Below are 27,594 nucleotides of genomic sequence, written 5' to 3'. Positions count from 1 at the left end.
CTTCTAAGATCTTAAGAATTAATTGAAGTACATATAAATTGGTTTGAATACTTGTAATCATAAAGAAAAAAAAAAAATCGTCTAAAAAGAAAGTCATGAAAAACGACAACCTTATTTTTAAAGAATATGTAATATTGATAATAAGAGGCGAGACTTGGTGTGGATCCAATTTGGTCCAGTTTTGAACCTTTTATGATGCTTGCATTACCAATAATGACACTACTTTTTAGACCAACTTAGACAGAGATTCAAACTATAAATAAACAATAAATTATGGTATAAATAATCCCCAAAAAAACACCAAAAACAATAATGAACAACAAAAAAAAAAAAAAAAAAAAAAAAAAAAAAAAACCCATATCATGGCCTGTCACGATTTATTCCATTAATGCTTTCTTGAAGTTGAAAAAAATTATTGGAAATAATCAAAGAAGTTTTTGTTTCCTCATTTTATTCTTTCAATTCGATTATTTTATGTTAAAACCTAATTAATTATTACACTTTATAAATTCAACGTGGAAAGCGGCACGTTGGAAGCACTTAATGCGTTGTTCTTCTACTCGTGTCAACGTGGACGTGGTGAACTGGACCTCGAATCATTTCGAATAATAAAACTCCACGTAGCGGTCTCGTATTGGCTGCTGCAAAGTCGAACGGCCAATAAAATTGCAGCTTTGCTTTAGCAGTGAGAAAAGGGTAAGGAGTGCGCACATGTTCCGGCCAATCAAATTTGACGGGTGACAAAAAGTTTTGTGCATTTATAGGTGAATGAATCATTGCTGGAACGGAATCTTCTGTATCTAGGCGCGTTCACACCTGATGATGGAGATAATTTCCATGCCTATAAAGTAAATTGTCTTCACTATTAGCTTGAAATGACGTAAATAACCTTACATTTTTTTTGGCAAATATTGTTAACAATTATTTAACCTATAATTAGACATATAAATATAATAATATTCCTTTAATTGATAAATTATGTGGGAATAAATAAAGATGATTACTTGATATATATATAATTTTCATAAAATGATTTTTCAATATAAGTTTTTGATAAAAAAATAATAATTTTAGATTGAAAATATTTGATATAATTTGTCTTTATTCAACGGATAATGGTATAAGAAAATACGTATATGGAAATCTAGTGTATGATTTCATTCAAACAATGATCAAAATATATGTTGAACAATATTTTTTCTTCTTCTAAATTTAGGACAATTATTGACATCACATTGGTTAAATAAAGTTTTTCAAGACTTCTTACACTTAAAAAATTATTTATTACCAATCAAGGACTAAAAATCTAGGAAATTATATAATATTTTTTCGGCTCTTATTTCCTTAAAATGTATTTCGAAATTGATATATCTTATTTTAGATAATTAGCTTATATTTCATTCAAAATATCATACACCATTATTTAGTATTTATCAACGGCCGTTAATTCAATAATTAATTTCTGTTAGAATTGTTATTAATCAATTTTACAAATAGCAAAATTATATTTTTAATATAGAAAAAAGAAGAAGCAAAAACTATCAATCATTGAATATTTCTATTTTTAGTTTTTTATTACATATTAAAGGACATTTAAGTCATTTAAAAAATCTCATGAAAACTGTTTAGTGTTTTCCATTTAGGTGGCCCAGCCTTCTTTTTGGTAATAACAAAACCAAAACCTCGTTTCCTGCCATAAATCTTGACTTTATTTTTATTATTTATAATTTCCAATTTTATTTATTTCCCACCTACCCCCCAAACTCCACCGTAGATCAGACCTTTCAAATTCAATTCTACCCATTCATGGACCAAGTAAATGAAAGCCACAAGATTTGATTAAATCAACGTTCAATATCATTCTACTAGAACCTTCTCTTTCTTCTCCAGCCTATATCATCACCCTTATTTCCCCCAAGTGAGCTTGTGTTCTGCTCGTGCTAGCGTGTGTTTCTTTTTATCTTATCACTTCACTGTATCTGCTTTCAAGGTCAGTGATGGCTACAGATCTTTTGAAATCGGCCTCTTGAAATATCGATTGCCGTTTGGACTTACTTCTGTAGTGTTTTTACTCATTTTTGAAGTATTTTTGCTCATTTCTTAAGTGTTTTGTGTGCTTCTGTTTTGATTCAGAATCGTTCGACACCATGACCAAGAATTACCCAACTGTTAGCGCTGAATACCAGAAGGCCGTTGAGAAATGCAAGAGGAAGCTCAGAGGTCTCATCGCTGAGAAGAAGTGTGCTCCTCTCATGCTCCGTATCGCGTATGTTCTCTCTCATTTCTGCGTATTTTTATACGTATAAGCATACGTATGTTTTTTGATTGATTTTGTTTTGTGGTACAGATGGCACTCAGCTGGTACTTTTGATGTGAAGACAAAGACTGGCGGTCCATTCGGGACCATGAAGAATCCTGCTGAGTTGGCTCACAGCGCAAACAATGGCCTCGATATTGCCGTCAGGCTTTTGGAGCCAATCAAGCAGCAGTTCCCAATCCTCAGCTATGGTGACTTCTATCAGGTACTCAACACTATTTTTGCATGATCTCTACTGTGTAGTTATCGATCGTTTGATTGATTTCTTATTATATATATATTCTGAACTGTGAATAGTTGGCCGGTGTTGTTGCTGTTGAGATCACTGGTGGGCCTGAAGTTCCCTTCCACCCCGGAAGAGAGGTTAGTTATTTATATTATTACAGTATTTATTATTTTCAGTTGTTTAGATATTTATTTGTATGAATAATACTTTGGGTACTAATGGATGAGTACTAATATGTGTACTAACTAAAGCATAGTACCCGTACTATGCGGATAGTACGGGTACTATGCTTTAGTTAGTACACATATTAATACTCATCCATTAGTACCCATAGCATCACTCTATTTGTATTGTTTACTGTTTAGTTCTAGTTATGTAGAGTAGAGTTTTGTTTACTAATTTTTTCATATGATATTTATTTGTATATTTGATTGTCATAGTTTTATTTTAATAAAATTAATTAAAATGGATGAGTTTTTCTCATGACTAACCTTGAAGTATTCGATCTGATATTATATGATCCAAATATTATCTAAACAGTGGGAATACATTATTGTTTCTGGAACTTAATTTTTTTTAATTGTGTTGTGGAGTCTAGTGTTTGTTGTTTTGGTCAATACATCTTGCCGGCCTTTCTTAGCCTAAAATGACGCTGTCTTGTAATGTGGTTGTTGTCCTTTATAGTGAGTTAAAACCCATTCATTGGGTTTTGAAACACAAAGTGACCAAACTTCTTGTGACAACCGGCTTGTCAAATTGCTTTATTTTGTCTCTTTGGGTCATGCTTTCAGTATCTGTTAGAATTATGTAATGAAATGAAGTGATTGAGCTACTTCCGTGTTTTTATTTATTTATATTAATTTAATCATCTGTGACACATACTGTTTTGGTGTGACTAATTGGTCCTGATACTTGCTCTTTTTTCGTCCCAGGACAAGCCTGAGCCACCTCCGGAAGGACGTCTTCCTGATGCCACCAAGGGTTAGTATTTTTGACAGTCATTTATTAATTCTATGTTTGAGCTGTTGATATTCCAGCTGGCGAGTTTTGTCAATTTTGAATCTCAATTTTGAATTACTGCAGGGTCTGACCACTTGAGGGATGTCTTTGGCACCATGGGCCTTAGTGATCAGGATATTGTCGCTCTCTCTGGTGGCCACACCTTGGTTAGCATTAAACTCTGAAGCTTGCTAGTTTCCTTGTTTTCGAAACATGTCTTTCACGATCATATTTAGGAATACAATATCTGCTAATTGGTTAATTGTGTTGAAACGTTTTACTGAAATCTTCTTCCTTCTCTGAAAAACTTAACAGGGAAGAGCCCACAAGGAGAGGTCTGGATTTGAGGGAGCATGGACTCCTAACCCCCTCATCTTTGACAACTCCTACTTCAAGTAAGCTTCTTTCATTTATGGCGTTATAATCAATTATTATATGTAGATATCTTATTTTGATTTAAGCGTATTTTTTGTTCAGGGAACTCTTGGACGGAGAGAAGGACGGCCTTCTGCAATTGCCTTCTGACAAAGCCCTTCTGACCGACCCTGTTTTCCGTCCATTGGTTGACAAATATGCTGCGGTTTGTATTTGTTGTTTCTGTTCAAATATCCCGTATTGATGAAACAATGTTGCAGATACCACTAAACAAATATTGCTAGCAAGTTAATCCTAGTTGCTTTTTTTGCCTTCTAGGATGAGGATGCATTCTTTGTTGATTACGCAGAAGCTCATCTCAGGCTCTCTGAGCTCGGGTAACTCACTTTTTCAAAATTCCAATGTATTTGATTTCTTTGATTATTTTGTGGCAAGTGTTGTACTGATTGTATACTTACCTTACAATTGCCAGATTTGCCGAAGCCTAAGCTTCTCGCTTAAATAGGGGATGATGCCAACAACCTTATGCGTGGTTTTGATGTTTGAATGTTTTTTATTTCTCAGAAGATTAGAATAGATTTTGGGGAATGATGTTGGTTGAAGTTGGTGGTTGTGTTTTGCTACATATATTGAAAGAGAGAAGATGGTTAGAATGTTATGGTACTCATCCTTTACTGAGTATTGGTTAATAATATTATAAATTTCTTGGGACTTTCAGTAACATGCCTACTATGTTTGCTTTTACATCAATACACAAAAAACTAATGTTTCGTAGTGTTGTAATTATAGCACATACTGAATGTGCTTGAGAGGATAGAACGTGTTTACTTTGTGGTTGTCAAATCGCTGTTCGAAAACTTAATTTTGTAAATATCGTACTGTATGTTTTTATTTAATTTAATAAAATAATCAAAATTTTCTAAAAGTTAATATTATCTTTATGATTAATTAAAGATTTGATTGGTGTTATACGTATCGGGTATCGTGTTTACTTTATCCCATTATCATGACAACCTGCTCGCCTAGATTTATTATCTAAAGTTGCCGTCATTAAGGGTAAATTAAATTTAGTTTAATACTTATTTTGCCGTATATTTAACTATTTTTATTTTAATTTAAATAATTTAATTCAATTAATATGTTATCTCGCTTTATCTAATGATACAAATTCTCCTAATTTTCACAATTGCCTAAAATAGAAAAAATGAAATTCTGGATACAAGAAATTGATCACAAGACGTATAATGAACAATAGTAAATTATTAATAATTTTCTCTATTATTTAAAACTTAATCGAATTATCAACATATTGAATAATATTAACATTCTCTGAATTATTTAAAACCTTTAGTCAAGAAGATTTGTGTTATAAACTAGTCAACCCATAAATATAAATAAATGGTTGTTATTACAGCATACCTTTAAAGATTTTAATTTTATTTACATCTAAAAACCGATTTTAATTTTACTTAAATCTAATATTTCGAAAAGTATTACAAAATCCTCTGTGTGTGTGAAATAAATTAATATTTAATAAAAAATAAATATAATTTATTTATTCTCTTTTACCCCTTACAAAGAAATAATCTGTTGAAATATATTATCTTTCCTCTTTCACATAGATTTCCTTTCATATTTATGTTCGTACATCATTCTTTACAAATTCCTTCAAATCCTCAATCTGAGTTTTAAAACGAATATTATTCGAATAAATTATCAATGGCAAAGCCAAACATGAATAATCACAATCACAATCACAATAAAATAAAATCTTAATCGTAAATTCAAGCTGGGCCACATCACATAGCTACTCGTAACATGGGCCTGGACAGGCTCCTTTGAAGTCGGTAATGTAAGGGCCGAGCGGCCGCCTCACTATTGCTCCAAGTTTAATAATATTGACTTCAATTTTATTCCTTTGACTTGAGTTTGCAGCTTTCTTTTTGCTTTTAAATTTAATCACCTAAAGCAAAAACTAAACAATAAAGATGGATGTTATCAATCTAATCTTATAAATTTTCTCTTATAATTTTAACATAACAGCTCGTTATTAGATAGGTGAAACCAGGGGTGTAGCCAGAAGTAATGTATAAGGGGATCAAAGTTAAAAGAACAATACAATTTTAAATTAACATAAGCATAAATTTTGTATTTATAAAATTCTCATTAACTAGTACATTTATATTTGTCCTCGACGGAATTTTATTTTTGGAAAGTATTGTGTAATGACTTCATTATCAATACTATCAAATACCTATTTCTCTATATGTATAACTAAACTATCATTCAACCATTGATCACTCATTTTATTTCGTAAACGATTCTTCACAAAATTCATTGTTGAAAATACTCTCTTTACACTAACAGTGGCAACGGGTAGAATCAATGCTAATTTCATCAACAAATAAACTAATGGAAACACTCTATCATTTTTAGTTTCAAGCATCATTTTTGCTAGATCTTCAATCCCTTTCAATCCCATAAATTTGACATTAGAGTGCATATCCAAAATGTAAACATCAAGTTGAGAATCAAGTGCCATGAGTTATAAGTCAGAAAAATCATTAGGATAAAGTTCGGCAAGGCATATCAATTTATGTTTATTAAAAGTAACAAATGATTCATTTGGACATAAACATGTCAAACAAATAAGCAATTCAATATTTACCTCATTGAAACGATTATTCAACTCTTGAAACTACATATTTAGGACATTATAAAATAATTCAATGCGGTAATAATGCACGTTTGTGATACCTTGAGCCTTACGTTGTGATCGCCTTTGAATAAAAAACTTGTCATCCATATTAGGAACATCAATGTCATGATTGGCACAAAAAGAATAAACTTTGTTTAATAAAGTCTCCCATCCATTATCCCTCATCAATTGTAAAGCTTGCTTACATGCTTCAACCAAATTCATAGCATTTACAATATCTTGATCTTTTCTTTGTAGTGCTTGAGAAAGTTCACTTGTAAAGCCAAGTATATCTTTCATAAAAAATAGACTAAACACAAAATCAAATGATTGTATCAATTTAAATATGTTTTTTGCATGAAATCTTCGCTTAGAGTTTGACCCATCTTTTGCCACAATTTCAAGAACATCGATAATAGATGAAAACATCAAGATTATGCTCATTAGTGTACCATAATGCGAGCCCTAACGCGTATCAATGGCACGTTGTAGATTAGTCTCTTGATTGAGACTTTTTTCACTTGAAAGTTCACCATTAGAAAGAGCTTCAGTAACTTTAAAAGCTTGCTTATCTCTAAGAAGATCGCAACGCTTTGATGAAGCACCGATAATATTAACCACAATCGCCATGATATTAAAAAGATCATTAACATCATCATGGTTCTTTGTCAAAGCCACAAGAGCCAACCGGAGTTGATGGGCAAAACAATGAATATAATAAGCACATCTATTCTCTTTCAAAACCAATGTCTTCAAACCATTAAATTCTCCTTGTATATTACTAGCTCCATCATAACCTTGTCCTTACAGTCTAGAAAAACTTAACCCATGCCTTGAAAAGAAATTATCTAGTGTTGCCTTGAGTGAGAGAGTTGTGGTACTAGTAACGTGTTCAACACCTAGAAAACGCTCCACAACAAGTCCATTCTTGTTAAAATAACGTAAGACAATAGCCATTTGTTCCTTCCTAGAGATATCACGAGATTCATCAATCATTATAGCAAATAATGAATCTCCTAAATCTCTAATGATAGCATTTATGGTTTCATTTGAAGCAGCATTTACAATATATTTTTGAATCTCAGGTGATGTCAATTTGAGATTATCAGGAGCATTCTTGAAAGCAATAGCATTGTAATCTTCATTATGATTAGCAAGAAATTGTAGAAGCTCGAGAAAATTCCCTTGGTTGCTTGAATCTGTAGGATTCATCATGACTACGAAATGCAAGTCCTTGCCTTAGAGAAAAACGAATATAGTCAACTGTAGCATTTAAACGAGTTCGATACTCTGTTTGTGCTTGAGAAGAATGTCGATAAAAAATGTCTGAATATGTTGGTCTTGATTTAATAATGTTTCACACATTCTTCGAGCTTGGTTATGAGCACTATTAGAACCTTCAACATGAATATTCAATTTTTCTTTCTTTTTCCAATTTGAAAACCCTTGACCAACAAAGCGATCACTACCCCCTTTATCACCATCTGGCTTAAAAAGATAGCAACAAAGACAAAACGCAGCATCTTTTGCTATACTATATTCCAACCACTGTTAAAATTCACTAAACCAAGAAACAACAAAACGTTTTGAAAATCCACCAAAATACCTAGAAGGAAACTCATGGCCCTTAGGTTGACAAGGACCCATTTCCAAATGAGCAATGCTAGTTTTACAAAGACACATACAAAGGAGGCATACAAAGACAATCTTTTCCCTTGATTTTCATGATTTTTTTTTCTCTCTCTCTTTTTCCGTTTTTACTTTGTTTTTTTTTTCTGCATGATGTCACTTTGTAACCCTCTTTATATGGGTCTTTGTAAGGATAACATTTTTCTTTCCAAATATATTCTTCGAATTTGATCTTGAATATTAGGATCATAATCTGAAATTCGGGGTCTTAAGCCTGGATCCGTAAGAAGATCTCGCAAATCAACATCCACATTTTTACTTGAATCACCAATATTTTTCTCTTATTCAAATGATGAGATCATTGTTGACTTTCTTTTGAAATATCTCTCCATACTATTTCAAAACAATAATATATTATTACTTGATAGGGAAAAATGCAACAAAATAAACTATATACTCAGTAAAACCAAACAATAACAATAATTTATGTATACAATAATAATTATTAAGATAAGTGAAATTACAACTACTACAAAAATTGATAAAGCTAACAAGTTAAAGTATTTTAACAATACATACACATCACAACTCACAAGTATATCTCTTTCTTTTTCTAATTTGTAAGTACTTTAAAAAAAATTAAATTAAAGTAATAGAAATTGAATTGAAATAGATCTTAATGCAATAATTTTTTTTTTTTTTTTAAATATATCTTACATTATATACATGGGCTAAAATTCAATTGATATGTGTAAAAAATCCGTTGAAGAAAAAATGGACTTGTTGGCTTGATAGGAGGAGAAAATTACACTTGTGTGGATAAAGTCTTAAAGGAAAAGAATTGGCTTTATAGGTTATTGAAGAGGAAGACGATGTCTGAGGGAGGGAAAATGATGGGTTTACTTTTCGTAGGAGAACGAAGGGTTTACTTTTAGTTTCATACCCCCAAAACAAAAAAGTGTAATTTATTGGATATAAATATATAATGCAGCTTTTTGGTATTTTAATTTTATATAGGGGTTAATTTGTAAAAACATAGCAAATTTTTTTAAAAGTCAACGAGGGTCAATTGACCCCCCCTCCCTCTGCCCTGGGTGAAACCTATTATTGAACAGACAGAACCCATTACGAACTGATCAATTATAAGTTATCACATTGCGATTATGAAAAAAAATTTATGGAATTGGATTGTAAATATAGTATTGCTCTCAAACTCTATAATTCAGGATAATAATCCTCATTATAGTAATATCTTGTATACTTAACATTAAAACAATTGGTCAATCCGTAAATGTAGTGGTTTGTCTTCTTCCTCTGATTGATATCTTATATTCACTAGACCTTGCACTTACGTCACGCAATGAAAATCATATCTTCAAACTTAACAATTGGGAGGAATGACTGGTTATTGCTTTTCTCTCATCTCTATCAACTTGACTTTCTTCACCAATAATTATTCCCCAAGTCCTCGTAACCGACTCTCACGCTTCTCACTCACCATCACCTACCACTCTTCTTCACATCATTTTTCTGCTTCTCAGCAACAGTGAACTTATTTTGTCAAATATACAAATAGATTAGAAATTTCAAATGCTATCTGATCTGAAAATTCAAGAAAATCGTTTTATTCATTTTGGTGAGATACTTAATTAATAAAAAAAGAAATAGTTTAATGTTAAAAAAAAAAAAAGTTAAACTATACAGTACAAAACAATCACGACAACTGAAAGAAAAGGTCTTTAACTATTTGAAAACTCGTTTATGTTACCATTCAAAAAACAAAAAGCACCGTTAGGTACAGGTGCACCTCACGCAAATTTATTTATATTTCAAGGGTCATCGTCACTTATGTTGACTTTGACAGAGTGTTTATCATAACGTTGAGCATGATTCACATTAAACCGTGTCTCGTTACAAAATGTAGTTAGGATTAGAATAATATTACACTACTAACCTTTTTTTACAAATTTTTTTTCACAACTTTAACGTGTTAGTTCGTAATTGATCAGTTTATAATGGATCCCACATAGATCTCACTAATTAATTACGAACTGACTGATTACGAGCTGTCACGTCAAGATTGTGAGAGAAAGTTTATAAGAAAGAGTTGTTGATATAGTATTACTCTTAAGTTTATGGATTAATATTATTTTATATGAATATCTAACATTTTTTATAGCTAATAATTACATTATCTTATATATATATATATATATATTTTAAAAAGTTATGAATTATTATTTATTTATTTTTGATAATCAAGATATTCGGACAAATTTACATACACTTTAACTAATCTTTGAGATCTATTGAATACCATATAAACCTAAAAGATCAAGTAAACTAATATGTTATTGTAGTAGATGATTTTAAGATTTGAATCCAGAAATTTAAGAAAAGAAGTAAACCTCTCTAATTGACATACCGATCTCTTAAGGTTAAGTAATAAATTGTTGTTTATGATAAAGTATAACAACAATCATATAAATACAAAATGATCCACCAAATTTTGCCTAATAATCGAAACAAATAATAATATTCAAACATATAAATCTTATCCACAATTCTAAACTTTAAATATATTGGACCATACACTCAATACTTTACCAAAAATCTCGTAATTTAATCCAAGAAATCCTTCTTAGGCATAAAGCTGTGGTCGTTGACAATTTTGAACAAATGTCAACCATCGATCAGGGGCGGCTCTCATATCAGCCCTCCGATCTCTTCTTCCAAATAAAAACGCGTCCCTCTGTCTTCTCGCGCGCGTTTTCCTTCTATCTTCCTCGCATTTACTTCGAAGCCAATAATTTATTTATTTTTTTAATTATTCTTTTTATGTATATTTATATACACATATAAATCAACACATAAACCCTTACGCTTCACCAACTGATCCTTGAATTTTTAGGGAAGAGAGAAACGAAAACATAGTAGAAATGGCTGATATGACTCAGGTTAACGGCGGAGGTCAAACATCAGATTTCCCGGCCGTCCAGACGCACGGCGGTCAATTCATACAGTACAATATATTCGGGAACTTGTTTGAAATCACGGCCAAGTATCGCCCTCCGATCACGCCAATTGGTCGTGGCGCATACGGCATCGTTTGGTACTTAATTCAATTTATTTTTTATTTTTATTTTTGTATGAGATGTTCTTAAAGCGTTCCGGTTTTCTAATTTAAAATTTAATTTATTTTAATTTTGAAGCTCGGTGCTGAATTCGGAGACGAATGAAATGATTGCGATGAAGAAAATAGCGAACGCGTTTGATAACCACATGGATGCAAAGCGTACGCTTCGTGAGATTAAGCTTTTACGTCATTTGAATCATGAAAACGTGAGTAATTTTTTTCGATTCTGTTGAACTGATTGTCGTTTAATTTGTTTGTTTAATTTAGTGTAATTACTTGTATAATCTCATCATCATTTACAGTTTATGAGAAAGTTGTTAGGAGATCTTAAGAAACTGAAATTTAGTTACGTACATGGAATTTTTCTTTTCCAAAAAGCCTTCAACTGCTCTTTCTTTTTTCTTTCTTTAATTTCTTTTATTCTAAAAAGTGAAACAATTACTCACTGTAAATATAAAAAGCTTGAATATTTCAAAGAACTTTTGGCTTTATTTGAAGTACTAAAGTATTTTTTATTTTCTTCTAAGCGTCCTGAGAGTAAGGATGCAAAATAATTTGATTGGTGAATTTTATTTCTTTTAAGAGTAATTATTACAGTTATAGGACTAATAATAATTTGAATTTCTTAGTTTGAATAATCTTAACGACCCATCTAACTTGATTTTTGATCTTTTTGGAGATGACTGAGAAAAAAATTTTTTTAGCTGATTTATATGGGTAGAAAAACCTCATTCTTTTTCTTGAATCTTATTTGATTTTGCCTATATTTCTGGTTAGAAAAAAAAAAAAAAAATTTATCTGGGGAGTAGTAGCTAAAAGCTATTAAAGGTAATTAGGATTCCTAATATTTATCTTGAAGTTGTTTTGGTACTTCTATAAAGCTGAAACTTAGTCCTAGAATGTTGAATTATATACTATTTGATAAGTTATGTAAATGCATCTTGAAGCTAATTTGATAATTTGTGTTCGATTCTAACTTGTAGAACTTTATGCGTCTAATTTTAAACAGGTCATAGCAATAAGAGATGTGGTTCCTCCACCTGTACGGAGAGAATTCTCTGACGTCTATATTGCCACAGAACTCATGGATACTGACCTTCACCAAATAATTCGCTCCAATCAAGCTTTATCTGAGGAGCATTGTCAGGTGTGTTAATTCGTTCTTTTGAGTTTTTGAAGCCTACAAATTGCTCAATTGTCTGATTTATGAGATTGACATTTCCTTTTTATCTATACTTTACAGTACTTCTTGTATCAGATTCTTCGAGGACTTAAGTATATACACTAGCTAATGTCATCCACGCGATTTGAAGCCCAGAATCTTTTGGAATGCAAATTGTGATTTGAAAATTTGTGATTTTGGTCTTGCTCGGCCAACTTCGGAGAGTGAGTTTATGACAGAAATATTTGTCACAAGATGGTACAGAGCTCGAGCTATTTATAACTCTTCAGTACACTGCCGCAATTGATGTGTGGTCTGTGGGTTGTATATTTATTGGCGACTTATGAACAGAAAACCTTGTTTCCAGGCAAAGATCATGTGCATCAGATGCGGTTGTTAACAGAGGTAACTTGAAATAGCAATGGGAGCTAGCTTTAAGAATTAAGCAAGCAGATTTAGTGATTTCTAATTTGGAATGTCTTTATGTTAAGGCTTTTAAAATTTAAAGTTAGAATAATAACTACTTGTTTATAAATTTTATTTATTCTTGGTGCAAATTGATGATAAATATAGAACCAGTACAAGAGTTTTTAGGATTCTCAAGTTGCCAAGTTTACTCTCTAAAGTTTTGAAGTTGGAGGCTATAGGGAGATTGACATTCGTAAAACCTTTGTTATTTGGCTTCTGTCTTCATATCTGGCCTTGTATTCAACTACTGAAGTTTATTCAATATTATATGACTGGATGCATGATAATAATTGTGATGTAAATTCCAAAATTTTGCAATGTCTATATAGGATTTAATTTTGAATTATGGATTAAATTTTGAATTTATGTCCTGAATGCTTTTCACTAGCAGAATGCTTATGCATGATTTTATGCTTTATAGTTCTTGGCACACCAATGGAGTCTGATCTGGGTGTTGTCAGAAAGAGGATGCTAAAAGATATATCCAGCAACTTCAACACACCTCACCAGCCATTAGCCCAAATTTTTCACATGTTTCATCCATTGGCTATGGATCTGTAGATAGAATGTTGACATTTGATCCTGCAAAAAGAATTACTGGTAAGTCTATGTTCTAAATCAGCTATTTTGAAGCTTTTGTGGAATGATCAGGATTATTCAACCATGAATGTCTTATTTCCTGTAATTGCCATAAAATTAAAAGCTTCACTGTATTATGGATTTTAATATGATTAAAACTTATTTCTAGACAAATTAGGCAATGAGGGAACTCTTTATGTAGATATATAGTGCTTTTTTTGACATGCTCTTTATAGTATAGATTATCTTGTGCACATGAATATGAACATGTTTGTAGAGTTTATTGTCATGTAATGAATCCAAAATAACACAGAAGTGTTAAGACTTCGTGGGTCATTGTTAGTGGATTGCCATAAGAAACTTCCTTTAGTTTTTCAACAATAGTCTTCTGTAAAGAGATAAAGATTGGACAAAATATTAGGTTGGCTCTCTCCAAGGTTCATCTGTGAACTTTCATTGGATTACATTTATAAAGTTGAACTAGAATTAATGTCCAATTTATCAGTGACGTCCATATCCTTTGTTTCACTCTAATGCAAATTTGTGTTGGTGCAGTTGAAGAAGCATTAGCCCATCCTTATCTTGCAGATTGCATGACATAGCAGACGAACCTGTCTGCCCAGAACCATTTTCCTTTGATTTGAGCAACAATCCTGGGGGAAGAGCAAATAGGATTGGTCTATAAGGAAGCCTTAGCACTCAATCCAGAGTATGCTTAATAGAAAATAGTTTTATGCTCAGTTTTAAACGTTTAATTGTTGTAACTATCGTTTGATTGCCGTTTGGCGAAAAGAGACTTTAAACAAGAGATCAGAAACCATATCCAACAACAGTATGTTGGCTTGTAGGATAAACCGTTTCTGGTTCCAGGGCTGGCCAGCTGTTTTATAAATCATGAGGTCAGTCCCTTGACAGCTCCCTTAGCTGCCCTTTAACCTTATATATTACAGAGGGTTGTTTTTTTTTTTTTGTTAAATCTCCTCTACTATGTATTTTCAGCTCTGTATTTGTATTTGAATTTTTCTTCATGTACTGTAGATTGAATTAAACCCAGTGTAACTCTGTTGTAAAATCATCAAAAGATTTAATTGATTTTTTTACTGAATTAAATTTCCAGCTGCTTATGTATTCAGAACCTTATGATTTAGCAATCTGGGAGGCCAATAATTTAACAAAATTCGGGAAACTATTTGTATAAATTAAAAAAAAAAAAAAAAAAAGTGAACAAGAGGCAGTACCAAGAAATGCAAATAGATGAATTTTACTTGAACCCATCTCCTGTGGCACAAAATGTGTTTTCGCATTCAAGTTATTTCCCATGTCCGCCCTCCCTGTAATAGCTCATGCTCTACGCCTCTACATTCTTAGTTAAAACAGGACGTTTTATCAGAAAAAATCAATCCATCAAAATACTATTCTACCACTCATTGATTTGCAACTTGAATTGAAAAAAATAATGTTCACTTGAAGGAACTCTAATTTTCATGTCGAGGCTTCGCTTAGTGTCTACAACTCGCTTTAAATAATGGTAAAATCAAAACAATCAGTTTTCTGATTTCCATCTAGCTCTGTTTTAGTAATTTCATTTCTTTATTTTCAGCAACTTTCGTTCACAGAGAGCCAGAAGGCTATCCTCTCCAGTGTCAACATTTCGATATTTGTACAACCTTGAGCAAACTGAATAATAACCAAAGTTAGCAACCCAATAAAAATAAACTCCAATACACAAAATCTAACCTCCCAGTATTTATATTATCTAGTAACCAAGTGTGGCCCTCCGGACTACATCTATCAAAGCAGTGCTCAAATAGTAACTAGCTCCGATAACCAAAGCAATCATTGCAGTGCTGTGCTTTTCATCGATGCAGGAAATTCTGATAATACAATCTAACTTGTCCTGGAAAATGAAAGTTCTCCAATGCCATCAATATTAGTTGCGGAAATAGCGAATAGGCCACCATTGGCACCATGGAACCATTTGGTTGGTTTCAAGGTTGTGAGTAGTGAACTATTTAAGCCTCTTCGATCAAACTAGTGCTGCACAACCATGGCAATCACGTTGCACAAGTGGCCTAGTCCTGTTTGTTGAAGTGGAGTTGGTGATTGTCGAGTCAGCTAAGGAAGAAGCAAACGATCAATTAAAGTGAGAAAAATTGATGTTGATTATAAGACTATGACTACAAAAGATCCAGCTGGGATTTTGAAATGTGAACTTAAATGACGGTCCATGGTTAGAGCTTGTAGAATTACCTGCTAAGTTGAATCCTATTGGGATATTTTTATTAGAGTTTTGAAATCTTCTACTTGTTGAACTGTGCATAGCCTCCATGGCTTTGCTATTGAGCCATCTGCTCCAATATCTCCTTCAGTTTTATTGCTGCGCGGTTCAGAATCCTGAAATACAATAAATGTTATATAGCACTGGATGTATACGTTATCTGTATATATTATAAATTATGTTTTTATAACATATGTAAGCATAATAATATACATAAGTAGTTAGTTTGTAGCTGAAGTTACGGGTAGGTGTTACAATTAAGATATTGGTCCTTCCATTTTGTCCTGGTAATAATCCTCACGTCTGGACGAGAGTTCTGCTTTTCTTTTTCTTACCGAAGCACAACAACACGAAGTACAAACTCATAAATGGGCTCCCTTGTGGCTGTCACACCAATAGAGACATTTACCCAACAAGAAAAAACAAGTCCAACTAATAGCAGCAACAGAAATCCCAAATCCAATTTCCAATTAATATTATCCTCATATACACAATAGCTGTGGCACCATACAGAGGAAACGTACATAGCTAAGAAGTACCAGTGAAGAAAGTCAAACGATGTTGAGGTTTATCAAATTGGTTGGCTCCTATTGTCGCTAAAGTAAATCGTGTTCTCCCATGCTAAAGTTGCCAGAGCTATACATGATATAATACTGCCAATTGGAGGTTCGTTGGCTTTTTGCACAAACTTGAACCCATTTCAATGGTTGAGGCTCAAGCTGTCAAGTGATGCTGTCAGGGCTAGAATTGTTATTCCCTGAAAGGTAAGGGTAGGGTAGTGTAAATGTAAATTGTTAGAAATCTTAATGTTTTGGGCAAGTTCAAGTGGGTGGGTGTAGTTTACCAACAAAGAGAGACATGAGATATGAGAATGACAGAGAAAGAGCCCAAGAGAGAGTGGCAATGATGGCAATGGCGGGAAACTAGTGAACAACCATTGCGAAGTTGAAGATTTGAGCAGCGTCAATGCTATTGATGTGGATCTGAATTAAATACACAATCAAATTAATAGCCATCCGCACCACCAAGTGTCAACCCAATCCACTCCCTGTATACTTAAAAACAACACAATACCTGTATGTTAAAACATGTTCATATAAATAAACAGAGAGTGAAATATAGATATTGTGTTGGTGCATGGCAAGAGAGAAATTTAGACCTGTAATGAGGGGACGGTGACCCCACCTCCAAGTCTGCCAATTAAATAGGACAACGTATCCATAGCTTGTTTCTCGACCCAAATATTAATTAAGGTCGTTTTATGATAAGTTACCATCATGTATATGTAGAATATTTTCGTTGTCTAGTAACAAACCATTGATGTGCTTGTCAATTGTCATCGCACTAATCCACTAAACTTGTTTATTTTCTTTTAAAAAGGGTGGCATTAATCAAAAGAAGAAAAGCAAGAAAGAACCCAAGTTAAAATGTTACAACGCTACAAAAATGTGACGCATGGCTCATGGCATTTAAAATGGTGGCACTGAAAAGGGGTGTGTGTGGCTGTTGCAAAGTTGGGGAATGGTTTTGACAGAAATTGTTCCAAGTGCATATTTTTTTTTTTGGTAACCCGGGTGTTAGGGTCAGCTTACATGCATCTCAATTACTCTCTGAGATCCATTGAACATCATACAAGTCAAAAGGACTAGGTAAGCCATAATGTTATTGTGAACCACCCAAAGGACCAAGTAAGTCGCTTTGTGCCAGGTGGCCGCAAGGTTTGAACTCAAAGAATAGAACAAACTTTCTTAACTGTCAGACCAATCCCTTGAGGTTCCAAGTGTATAATGCTTATAACGAATTCTGGTTCATCGAGTTAAGCTCGTTGTAATGAATGTAAGTTTGTAAAGTGAAGTTATTACTCTTGTTTTTATGATTTTAACCCTCAGTCACTATATAAGTATAGTTTTAATTGAGGCAAGTGTGGCAGTTACAAGGATAAAATAGTATCCGTTTCCACAGGAAAAATTAACGATCCAGATTTTCTCCATTTTCAACAATATGATTAACTTCATTCCGCTTGGTTAAAGGCTAGGTAATGCCAAAAATTTAACCACCCCACCATTATATAACTCCAAAACACCTCCCATTATCCACAAAAATATGCACACAAGTGCGGAAGAGGAGACTGAGGTCATTCTGATTTCGATAGCCTTTTAAAGTCAATACATATAGTTGAATTGAAGAAATTTGGGTGAATTCTTCCACTAATGGGGATATCCATGGCAACAATTCGACTCCTCCTTATCACTATATGACCAGAGTCTATCCATTAATAATATAACTACAATCTATTCAAAATATCATAATTCTATTTAATAGGATTCGATCTTTTAGATAAGACTTAAGAGTGATACTATATATACACACATCCAGCGGTGGACTCAGGATTTTTGTTAGGGGAGGCCTCCGCGGTTTCACTATTGTTTGTCAAATAACTAGTGAAAACTTAAAAAAAAATCACTAAACCTTAAGCAAAGAAAATAATACAATATCAATAATCTGAAAGAAAATAATGTAATAACACAATACTTTACTATTTGAATAAATCTATAAGAAGCAAAACCTTGAACAAATTATGTTGAAAATAACATCAAATTCACGAGGAAACACAAGAAAATTTTTACGTGGAAAAATCTCTTCAATTAAAGAGAGCAAAAGGCCACGGAGATCTAACAATCCACTTAAATCCAATATAATTAAAAGAGTTTACAACAATCACAATCTACCAAAAATATTCTACACAAATTTCTTATTTCTTATTTTTTTATTTTTTATTTTTTTTTGCTTTCAAAGATTATAATATAAATTTTCATGACTTTGATCAGGCCTAGCCTAAGCTAAAGTCAATCAAAACTTAAATTAAGTCAATATTGCCTTGACTTTTAATATGAATTAATAAAAAAATAGAAAATTTTCTTAGTATAAACATAGATAATAACTCAAACTTCTTAAATAATTTTGAGCAGCCAATCGGTGACGTTTGAAATCTAGGAAAGTGATGGGTGCAGGATGAAGAATAACTTTCAGTAAAATATAATTAAGGTTTAATTTGGGAAAACATGAACATTCTTAAACACAAAACAAACTCACAAGATCCATGCCTTTTTCCATCAAATTAGAGTAAAAAACCTTCAAAAAATAAGCATGATTTTATCCTAAAATAAACTAAAATGAAATGAGCAATACACATGCCTAAAACTGATAAAACAAAAAACGAAGTTAATTGTGGCACCCTGATTAGTGAAAACTTCAACAATTTCAGTTTTCAAAAGTTTTAAGAATGAATAACATAGAGAAAGTGAAAGAGAGAATGAGAGAGTAAATAATTTTAGGAATAAAATCATAAAAAATAGATGGACGTAGAAAAAAGTGGAGAGGGTTTTAAATTTTTAATATGATGTAGGCTTGGAATATATATATTAATAACAAGTTTTTTATGAGTCTGGATATATATATATATATATATTTTTTTTTTTTTAAATCTGAAGGTAGGCTTGGATATATATATTAATAGAATTTTTTTATCGGCCTGTATAAACATTTTTTTTTTTTTTTTTTTTTAAATGTGAGGGTAGGCCCGGGCGTATAAAAATATGTAGTAGCCCAATTGCGTACGTGTTCTGTAATTTGAAGTAAACCTGCCCTTAGATTGCTGGTGGTGGTGGGCCTCTAGGGATAAAACGTCTTATTCTTACATTTTTCCATGGATATTGGACTGCACTATCTCTGTCTCTCCAAGAATCCTTTTAATATATTGTGGTGAAGTTACCACCACGCGAGCAAACAATTCACTCATATATATATTCTCAATACAGTCTCCTCCATATCTCCTGCATTAAATCAAACCCAAACCCCCATTGGTAATAATCATAACATAACCCACATCACTAATTTTAATTAATCACTGAGACATGGAAATTACCTGGTGAAAAACTCTTCCAAGTTCTTGATGCGTAATGGGATGACCCTTAGGGGGCGTTTGGTTCAGAGAATGTTGGATTACTGGGAATGTTGGATTACTGGAAAGATAGATTACCTTAAAGATTACTGGAAATCTTTAGGAAAATATGTTTGATTAATTGGTGGGTATGTTATATTAATATGTTTGGTTGTGAGGAATAAATTGGTGGGTATGTTATTTAAATGACTGAATTGTCCTCTAATTAAATATTATTATTATATTATTTTTTAATATTATTATTATTTGGATTACTATAACCCCCCTACATTTAAAACTTAGCAAAAACCCGCAAGCCGCGGGCAACCTAGCGGCGCATGGAAGGTAAAAAATGGTCGTCGTGCGCCGATACGGAAATGGCCAGATCTGGCCGTTGATGACTAGATCTAATTTGGCCGTTAATGACCACGTCTGTGGTCGTCAACGACCATCAATCTGGTCGTTGACGGCGAGATTGATGACGAATCTGATCTGGCAGTCAACGGCCAGATTGATGGATTTGGCATTTGACGACCAGATCTAGTCATTTTCGGCCAGATATCTAGCCGGAAATGGCCATATTGGTGCACGACAACCATTTTTGGCCTTCCGTGCGCTGTTCTGACGGCGGCTGCAGTTGGCCACGGCGGTGGTTATCAGCGGCAGGTGGCTGGGGGTGGTAGCTTGGGTGGGCTGTAATTTGTTTTGAATTCAAGGGTAATTTTGTCCAAAAAATTAATTAATTGGGGGTGAGATAGTAAAAGCCATATTCATGTAAATAAATTCAAAAATAAAGGCATTATTGTCCTAAAATTTTATTAATAAGGGATAGAATTATAACAAAAAAAAGATAAACTCTAATAATCTTAGAATATCTAAGAAAATAGAGGTAATTAGATTACCTCAAATATTATCAATAGTAACCATTATTGGTATTTGAAGATTACCGGTATCTTATATTACTTGACAACCAAACATGATAATCAGGTAATATAAGATGACTTAACCTAAGTGATCTCAAATACCCCCTAACCAAATGCCCCCTTAGATAAAGTTACAAACAGAGTTTTATCATCAAAATTGCGACTGCCATTATTAGCTTGTTGATCTTGCCTAGGTTGGCTTTCATTTACCACCGAGTGTGAATGATTTCCATTATCTTCCCATAATTGATCAAACACCATCTGGGGCAAATAATTTGACCCATTATTATCTTGCACTCGAACAATTTCACCATTCGGGATTGCCCCATTAACCCCATTACCTGAACTTCTTGTTCCTGGAGTTATGTCATCAAAAATCCTCTCGCACACATTCCACTTAAACACCTTCATGTGTCTTTCTGCATGCACTTTGTTTGCATAAACGTCTCCAAAAGAGAGAGTCTTCCCAGCAAGACTACAAATTTGTGGAAGCAATTTCTCATCATCAACCGAAAAAGACTCTCTCGTTAAAAAATCCAGGCACGCTTCAGACTCCTGTGATAATTCAAGAAATAATGGAGGAGGCAAGTCTAGTGAATTTTTGACAAAGTTAACGTAACCAATACGTTCAAGCCAATTCCAGAAGGCCACAATTTCGGAGCCGATTTTAGGAGACAAATGCAAGTCGAACACTAAACAAGCATACGCTAGGCGGTCAATATTGTGAAAAATTTTAAGTTCTTCTTGAAGATTGCGAGCCATTCTTGATGTTTGATTTGATTGGAAGAGCGGGAAAGAAATCAAGAGAGTAGAGATAAAATCAAGAGAGTGATTTCAATGGTATTTTAATTTTGAAGAGTAAGGGGGGGGTATTTACAGAGTTAGGTTAAATAAGTCCGAATAAGAAGGACTTCTTGTTGGTGTTTAATGTTTTCCCGATTGAGATGGAATATTGTGAAAGAGATCAAACTTTCCTAATTTGTATTTGTACTAAACACTTCTTATTTTTTAATGATAATCCATCTTTCTATTATTAATTTTATAATTTTAAAATTATAATTCTAAATTTAAAGGAGAGAATTTTTTTTTTTCTTTTATAAAACATATTGCAATACAACTAACCAATGAAAAGATGCCACATTTACTCTCTCATTGTTTGTTGCATTTCACTTATAGCAAGATTTTTTTTTTCTTTTTAGAGTACAAATTGAGTTGCATAAGTATTCATTGTACTGACAATATGTCTCAATCTCCACCCCTGAATCACTCCATATCCATATCCTATATTTAGGAATTATCATGAGCGAAATAAAAATGGATAAAGATTGACTCACAACTCAATTTTACAAACTTTTTTTAACAACTTTGACGGGGTAACTCGCAAATGGAAAAGCATGACCCATTTGCGAGCTGTACGTCAAAATTGTGAGAGAAAGTTTGTGAGATTGAATATAAGTGTAATATTATTCAATAAAAATATGGTTAATCCTTGATATGTCTTAAACATATACTAGATATTTTTTGGATTTTTGGGTAGTTGGCATTTAAAAATAAGATATATATATATAATATATATATATATATATATATATCTATATATATATATATATATATATATATAATATATATATATATATATATATATATATATATTTTCAGTTTTTGCTAAGTTATTGGATTAACTATTATTCCATCAATTTATTCGCAATAAAATATGGTGATCAAATTCATAAATTGGATTAAACATATATAATTGCTATAATGTTTGATCATCTAGAAACATCTAAAAAGATTGATCAATTAGTTTAAGTAACATTAAAATTAAACATTGGTATGTAAAATCTCGTACAGAATCTTAGACACTGTCATTAACATTCAAATGCAATTCTTATTACGAACAAATCTACACTTTTGTCTCCTCTGTGCGACCATGCAATTGTTTAATCCTATACTAATACATACAAGTTTGTACATACGTTTCTTGTTATGTATTCTTTTTTAATTTGACTTGAGTTATATCCATACTTGTCAATCAAACACTTCCAACAGACATCAAATTCCTGATAAACTAGATCTACTCTACAATTCTCAGCAATATTTTAATAACCAACCTAAAGTGAAACCTGACAAAGTTGTCGGGTCTCAGGTTGACCGATTTAACCGATTAATCAAACCAGGTGACAATTTTTAAAATCTAGCAAATACACACCTAAAAATTTGTTAAGTCCCTACAGGTTTGGAATTTAGCAAACACACCCCAAATACAAATCGGCAGTCGATTGGTTGACGACGACGACACACCAAATGCAATCCCAATCATCTCTTGAACCCATTCCCCAGAAAATCTATCCAATATTTGATCGAAATCGGTTCGATTTTGGCCAAATCTCACCAACACCAATATCGACATTTCAGGCCAGATCTCACCGATGTTGATGTCGACAACCCTCCCCATCACCACAAAAATACTCCCCGCAACCTCCTGACCAAAACCCACCTCACCCTACCCTTGTTAGCCTCACCGATCACCGACAAAAGCTGGCTATTGTTGCCGCCTATTTTTTTCGATTTCTGATCGATTCACTCATCGGAAATCAACTTTGTTGCCACCATTGCACTCACCAACACTTTCTCTTCAAAAGCCCCAACATCCCGACCTTTAATTATTCGTCGATCATCATCCTAATTTTTAGGGTTTTTAATGAATAGTGAAATAGATAATCAAGTTCAAACATTGTTTGGACTTGATTGGCATTTACTCCACGTAAATCCTCTAAGAAATTTGGAGAAGATAATAGAAGAAGTTAAATATGAAGTTTTTCACTATTTAAGCCAAGGTGGGGATTTGTAGAACAAGTGGCTTAAATAGTGCAAAGGTGAGTAATTCACATGGTTTTGGTCTATAGCTCATAAATACCATGAACATTTTTGTCTCACATTCACACATGTTCAAAGGCTTGAAATTGAATTTGTATGGAGACATTTAATGCCACCGAATTGGAAGCAAAATTTTAGCTTCATGTCTCTCAAATAAAGTCAACATTCTTAAGCTAAGATGGCGGCTACAAGTCTTTGCAAATCCCTTATTTGGTCCCGTAAATTTTGACGTGAAATGACTTTCTTCCACTATAAATATGGGTGCATTTTCAGGGGAAGATCAACACACACACATTCTCAAGCAATACAAACACTAGAGACGAAGAGATTGAGTTAGAGAGATTAGAGTGTGAGAGATATTGGGTGTATTTGGGATTTGAGATTGAGAGTTTCACCAAATGTTATATACTCCATTTTATTAATGAAATTCTTCTTTTATCTTCGCCTGTGAATGTAGGCTAAATGAAAATCCATGAAGTGGTGGCGGAAAAATGATGGAAGGCATGTGAACAAGACATGCAAGCTAAGATATGGATTATAGGATTTAAAACTTTAAATAAAGCATAAATTAACATTATTGTTAAGGCCAAAAATCGTCTTGAGCCTGAAGAGACCCAATAATGAAATAAACATGTCACGGCCTAAGGCCTCAACCCAATCCCGATTAGACCTACGCTTAAAATCACCTTGTGAACTACTCACTCTATGAGTTGGGCTATCCTATAAATTAAGCTAAACTGGGTTTCAGCCCATTAGCCTGCAACAGTCCATAAATAGGAAATCAGAATCCTATTCCATTTCCTCTTCTACTAAGATGCCAAATCTTACTCAAACTATTAAACTTAGCCTGATAAAGTCAAGAAATCATATTTCTTTCCTGAAAGGGATTATCTCCCAAAATAGGACTTAGTATCCTACTAGGATTCCAACCCCTTGGGTTCACTATATAAACAAAGGCCTGCCCTCTCATACAAGAGGAATCTCCAATATTCAATCTATACTACTCAAAACCATTATTTGCTCCTAAAGTTCTTGCTCTCAAGAATCTGACGTCTCCACCATAGTCTTAGCCTCTGACAAGACTCTTGGTAATCCTTATTCTCCTTAATTCTTATTAAATCATCTCTTTCAGTCTTGCTGACTTGAGCGTCGGAGTGCCTACGACAAACACCACCTAGGTGTTTTCCGTAAGCTTCACGCTTATCCTTTCATGTAGGGCTGTTCAACGAGGCCAGCCGCTCGCGAGCCGACTCGGCTCGACTCGAGTACGGCTCGTTAACGGCTCGCCTCATCTGAAATCGAGCCGACTCGGCTCGATTCGTGAGAGAACACGAGTCGAGTTCGAGCCTGTCTCGACTCGGCTCGTTAGGCTCGCGAGCCGAGTCAGGCTCGAATTATTAGGGGCGTTTTGAGGGTTTTATTAAGTATAAGGGATTACACTCAAATTTTTAAAACAAAAAATTTATAAAAATGACAAAGAACACCCCATGTTAAAATCCCTAAAAACGCGACTAAAACTCTTTCTCCTCAAACTAAACTAAACCAAACCATTTTAGGCAGTCGGCGTCAGATTTGGTGGAGAATGCAGGGAACAAGGAAAAAAAAAACGAGGAAAGAAATCAGAGTTGGTGGAGACCGGGGAGTGCCGGGGAAACAAGGAGAAAGAATGAAAGGAAGAAAGAGAAAATAAGAAAATGGAGAAAAAAAATAAAGACAGAGAAAATAGGAGAAACAAGCGTCATGAGAGAAGAGAGAAAATAAGAGAAAGTAAATAGTAATAAGAAGAGGATGAGAATATCTTCAGAGTTGTGGAGACGCAGAGAGCAAGGGAAATAGGGAGAAAGGGAAAAAAAGAAGAAGAAGAGAGAAACAAACCATTGCCGTTGACTCTGGAGAGAGAAAGGAAGGCAAATCAATAATTTAGAGGAAAGAAGTGAGAGAGTAATAAATGAGAGAGAGAGAGAGAGAGAGAGAGAGAAAAGAAGAGTAATAAATGAGGGAGGAGAAAAGCTGACCGAATTTTGAAAAGAAAATTTGTTTACTTGGTTCGCGAGCCAGCTTGTGCCCGAATTTTTGCAAAAAAAAAATTGAATAAAAAAATAAAATTATTTGGAGATGGCTCGCGAGCCGGCTCGAATTAGGCTCGATAAATCGGCTCGCGAGCCGACTCAAAATATATTAAATCTATTATTGAGCCGAGTCGAGCCATATAATTTTTGACTCGGCTCGACTCGATCTCGGCTCGTTTACTTTTTCTTTCTCACGAGCCGAGCTCGATAAGCCGAAAACTCGGCTCGGTTCGGCTCGATAACACCCCTACTTTCATGTGTGTAGGTCTAGTGGATTGTCAGTGGCCTCAACCTCACGGGATCAGACTATATTTTCATGACGGTAGATTTTTTGCATCTACAGTTTGACGCCTACCGTGGGGCCCTAATAATCATCTGTCAACAATGACTAGCAACATGAGAGGAGACATAGAACTCCCTCCGACTGACATCGTTAATCAGAAAGTTTTATCACGATAAGAAAATTCTTTCTTTACTGTTCTTCGTTTGTTTTATCTATTCACATGTCATATCTATCTATTCAGCGTATCGTAATTTATTTTATGCAAATTTATTCAGTATGTAATACGATACCTTGAAACATCAAAACACATCTCCTATGTTCATAATTTGTTTTATGCATTAGTTGGAATATTGCTCACTTTTTATGTATATTTAATTTCTTTTTAGAAGCTATTCCGTGTTCTAAAAACTCTCACATCTCTTGGGCATGTTTTAGAGTATTTAAGAATTTTTTCCAAAAAACCGATTTTTAACCCAAAAAAAACAAAAAAACAAAAAAAAAAAAAATATATACACAAAATATGACCTGACGCCAAAAAGAAATTAAAAAAAAGGGGAGGCAATGGTGATTTCAAACTTCCAAGACTAAAGCACCTTTTTATGCTATTTAAAGCACCTTTGTTCCAAAAACGCCAAGTGGCAAAACTTTGGAAAAGTAACCTCTTTTTCCTACCTCCTCCATAGAGTCTATACTCCATGTGTTGTTCTCACATACTATGGTACTCTTTGATGAAAAAGAGCCGAATAGATAAGTTTAATTAAAGTCTTTTGCTTGCCAAATTGACAGTCAACGGCTCCACTCGGCTTGGTCTACCGAGTGGGCATCAAGTAAGAGACGCATCTACCGAATACTCAACAGCTGATGGAAGCAATACCTTTAACTGATTCGGCTCAGCTTTGTCCTGCAAAACCAACAGACACAAGGAGCATCATCATGATGCGGATCCAAGATTCCAAGAGACGTTATCCACAAGACACCTTCAAAGGCCGCATCCTCTAGGATGAACTGAAGGGATCTCTAGGACCTCTCATTCAATCATCCATACAAAACTCCCTTCTGCTCGCACCAGCTGCACTTACGTTCCCATTGTAGATCCCTGGCCCTTGCTTAACATCCATTTAGTAACCTGAAAATCTCTCTTCTCAAAAGCAAACAAAGCCTGCTTAAGTGACGCCATCCCACTCTCGCCTAATCTCCTTACCCCACCGTATTCCAAAACTCCAAACTCGAACCATCACCCCTATCCAGCCTGACTCAACTCTGAACCAATTGAACAAATATCTCATTCAACATGCTTTAGGCACTGCAACAGGACAAGTCACTAAACACGTCATTCGATAAGTGCCCTCATTACACTCAATCACCTCCATTTGACTTAATGCTCAACACATGTGTTGATGCTGGGTTTAGGAACCAACGAATTCTCACGTGCGTAACGTTGATTGGCTGTTAAATACACGTGAAAATGGAATATATAAAGCGAAATAAATGCAAAGGGAGTTTTTTAAGTGGTTCGGATGCTGAGGTAGCAAGTCCTACGTCCACTGATTTGTATTGATGTTAGTGTGGGTCAGGTCGCGACTGCGGGCTGACTTACATAAGTTGAAAAAAGTAAAAATGTTTACAGGAGAGAGA

The 27,594-nt window shown here is 33.7% G+C and overlaps 2 protein-coding genes and 1 pseudogene across 2 annotated transcripts; 2 read left to right on the top strand and 1 right to left on the bottom strand.

Moving 5' to 3' along the window:
• The first annotated feature begins 1,833 nt into the window (after positions 1-1,833).
• LOC116145613 (L-ascorbate peroxidase, cytosolic) lies at positions 1,834-4,640 on the top strand. Its single transcript, XM_031431057.1, has 10 exons — positions 1,834-1,990; positions 2,134-2,266; positions 2,348-2,522; positions 2,615-2,680; positions 3,476-3,524; positions 3,627-3,709; positions 3,858-3,937; positions 4,020-4,122; positions 4,236-4,294; positions 4,390-4,640. Exons 2-10 carry the CDS (start codon positions 2,148-2,150, stop codon positions 4,403-4,405), a joined length of 750 nt encoding a protein of 249 aa, XP_031286917.1. The 5' UTR covers positions 1,834-1,990; positions 2,134-2,147; the 3' UTR covers positions 4,406-4,640.
• A 6,498-nt stretch (positions 4,641-11,138) lies between these two features.
• LOC116145610 lies at positions 11,139-14,308 on the top strand (annotated as a pseudogene).
• A 6,527-nt stretch (positions 14,309-20,835) lies between these two features.
• On the bottom strand, positions 20,836-21,492 carry LOC116145608. The gene has a single exon (XM_031431053.1). It carries the CDS (start codon positions 21,490-21,492, stop codon positions 20,836-20,838), a length of 657 nt encoding a protein of 218 aa, XP_031286913.1.
• Between the last annotated feature and the right edge of the window lie 6,102 nt (positions 21,493-27,594).

This window comes from Pistacia vera, unplaced genomic scaffold (assembly GCF_008641045.1).
Source record: "Pistacia vera cultivar Batoury unplaced genomic scaffold, PisVer_v2 Contig463, whole genome shotgun sequence".
NCBI classification, from domain to species: domain Eukaryota; kingdom Viridiplantae; phylum Streptophyta; class Magnoliopsida; order Sapindales; family Anacardiaceae; genus Pistacia; species Pistacia vera.
The sequence above is the reverse complement of the archived record's forward strand: the minus strand, read 5'-3'. Positions and strand labels throughout refer to the sequence as shown.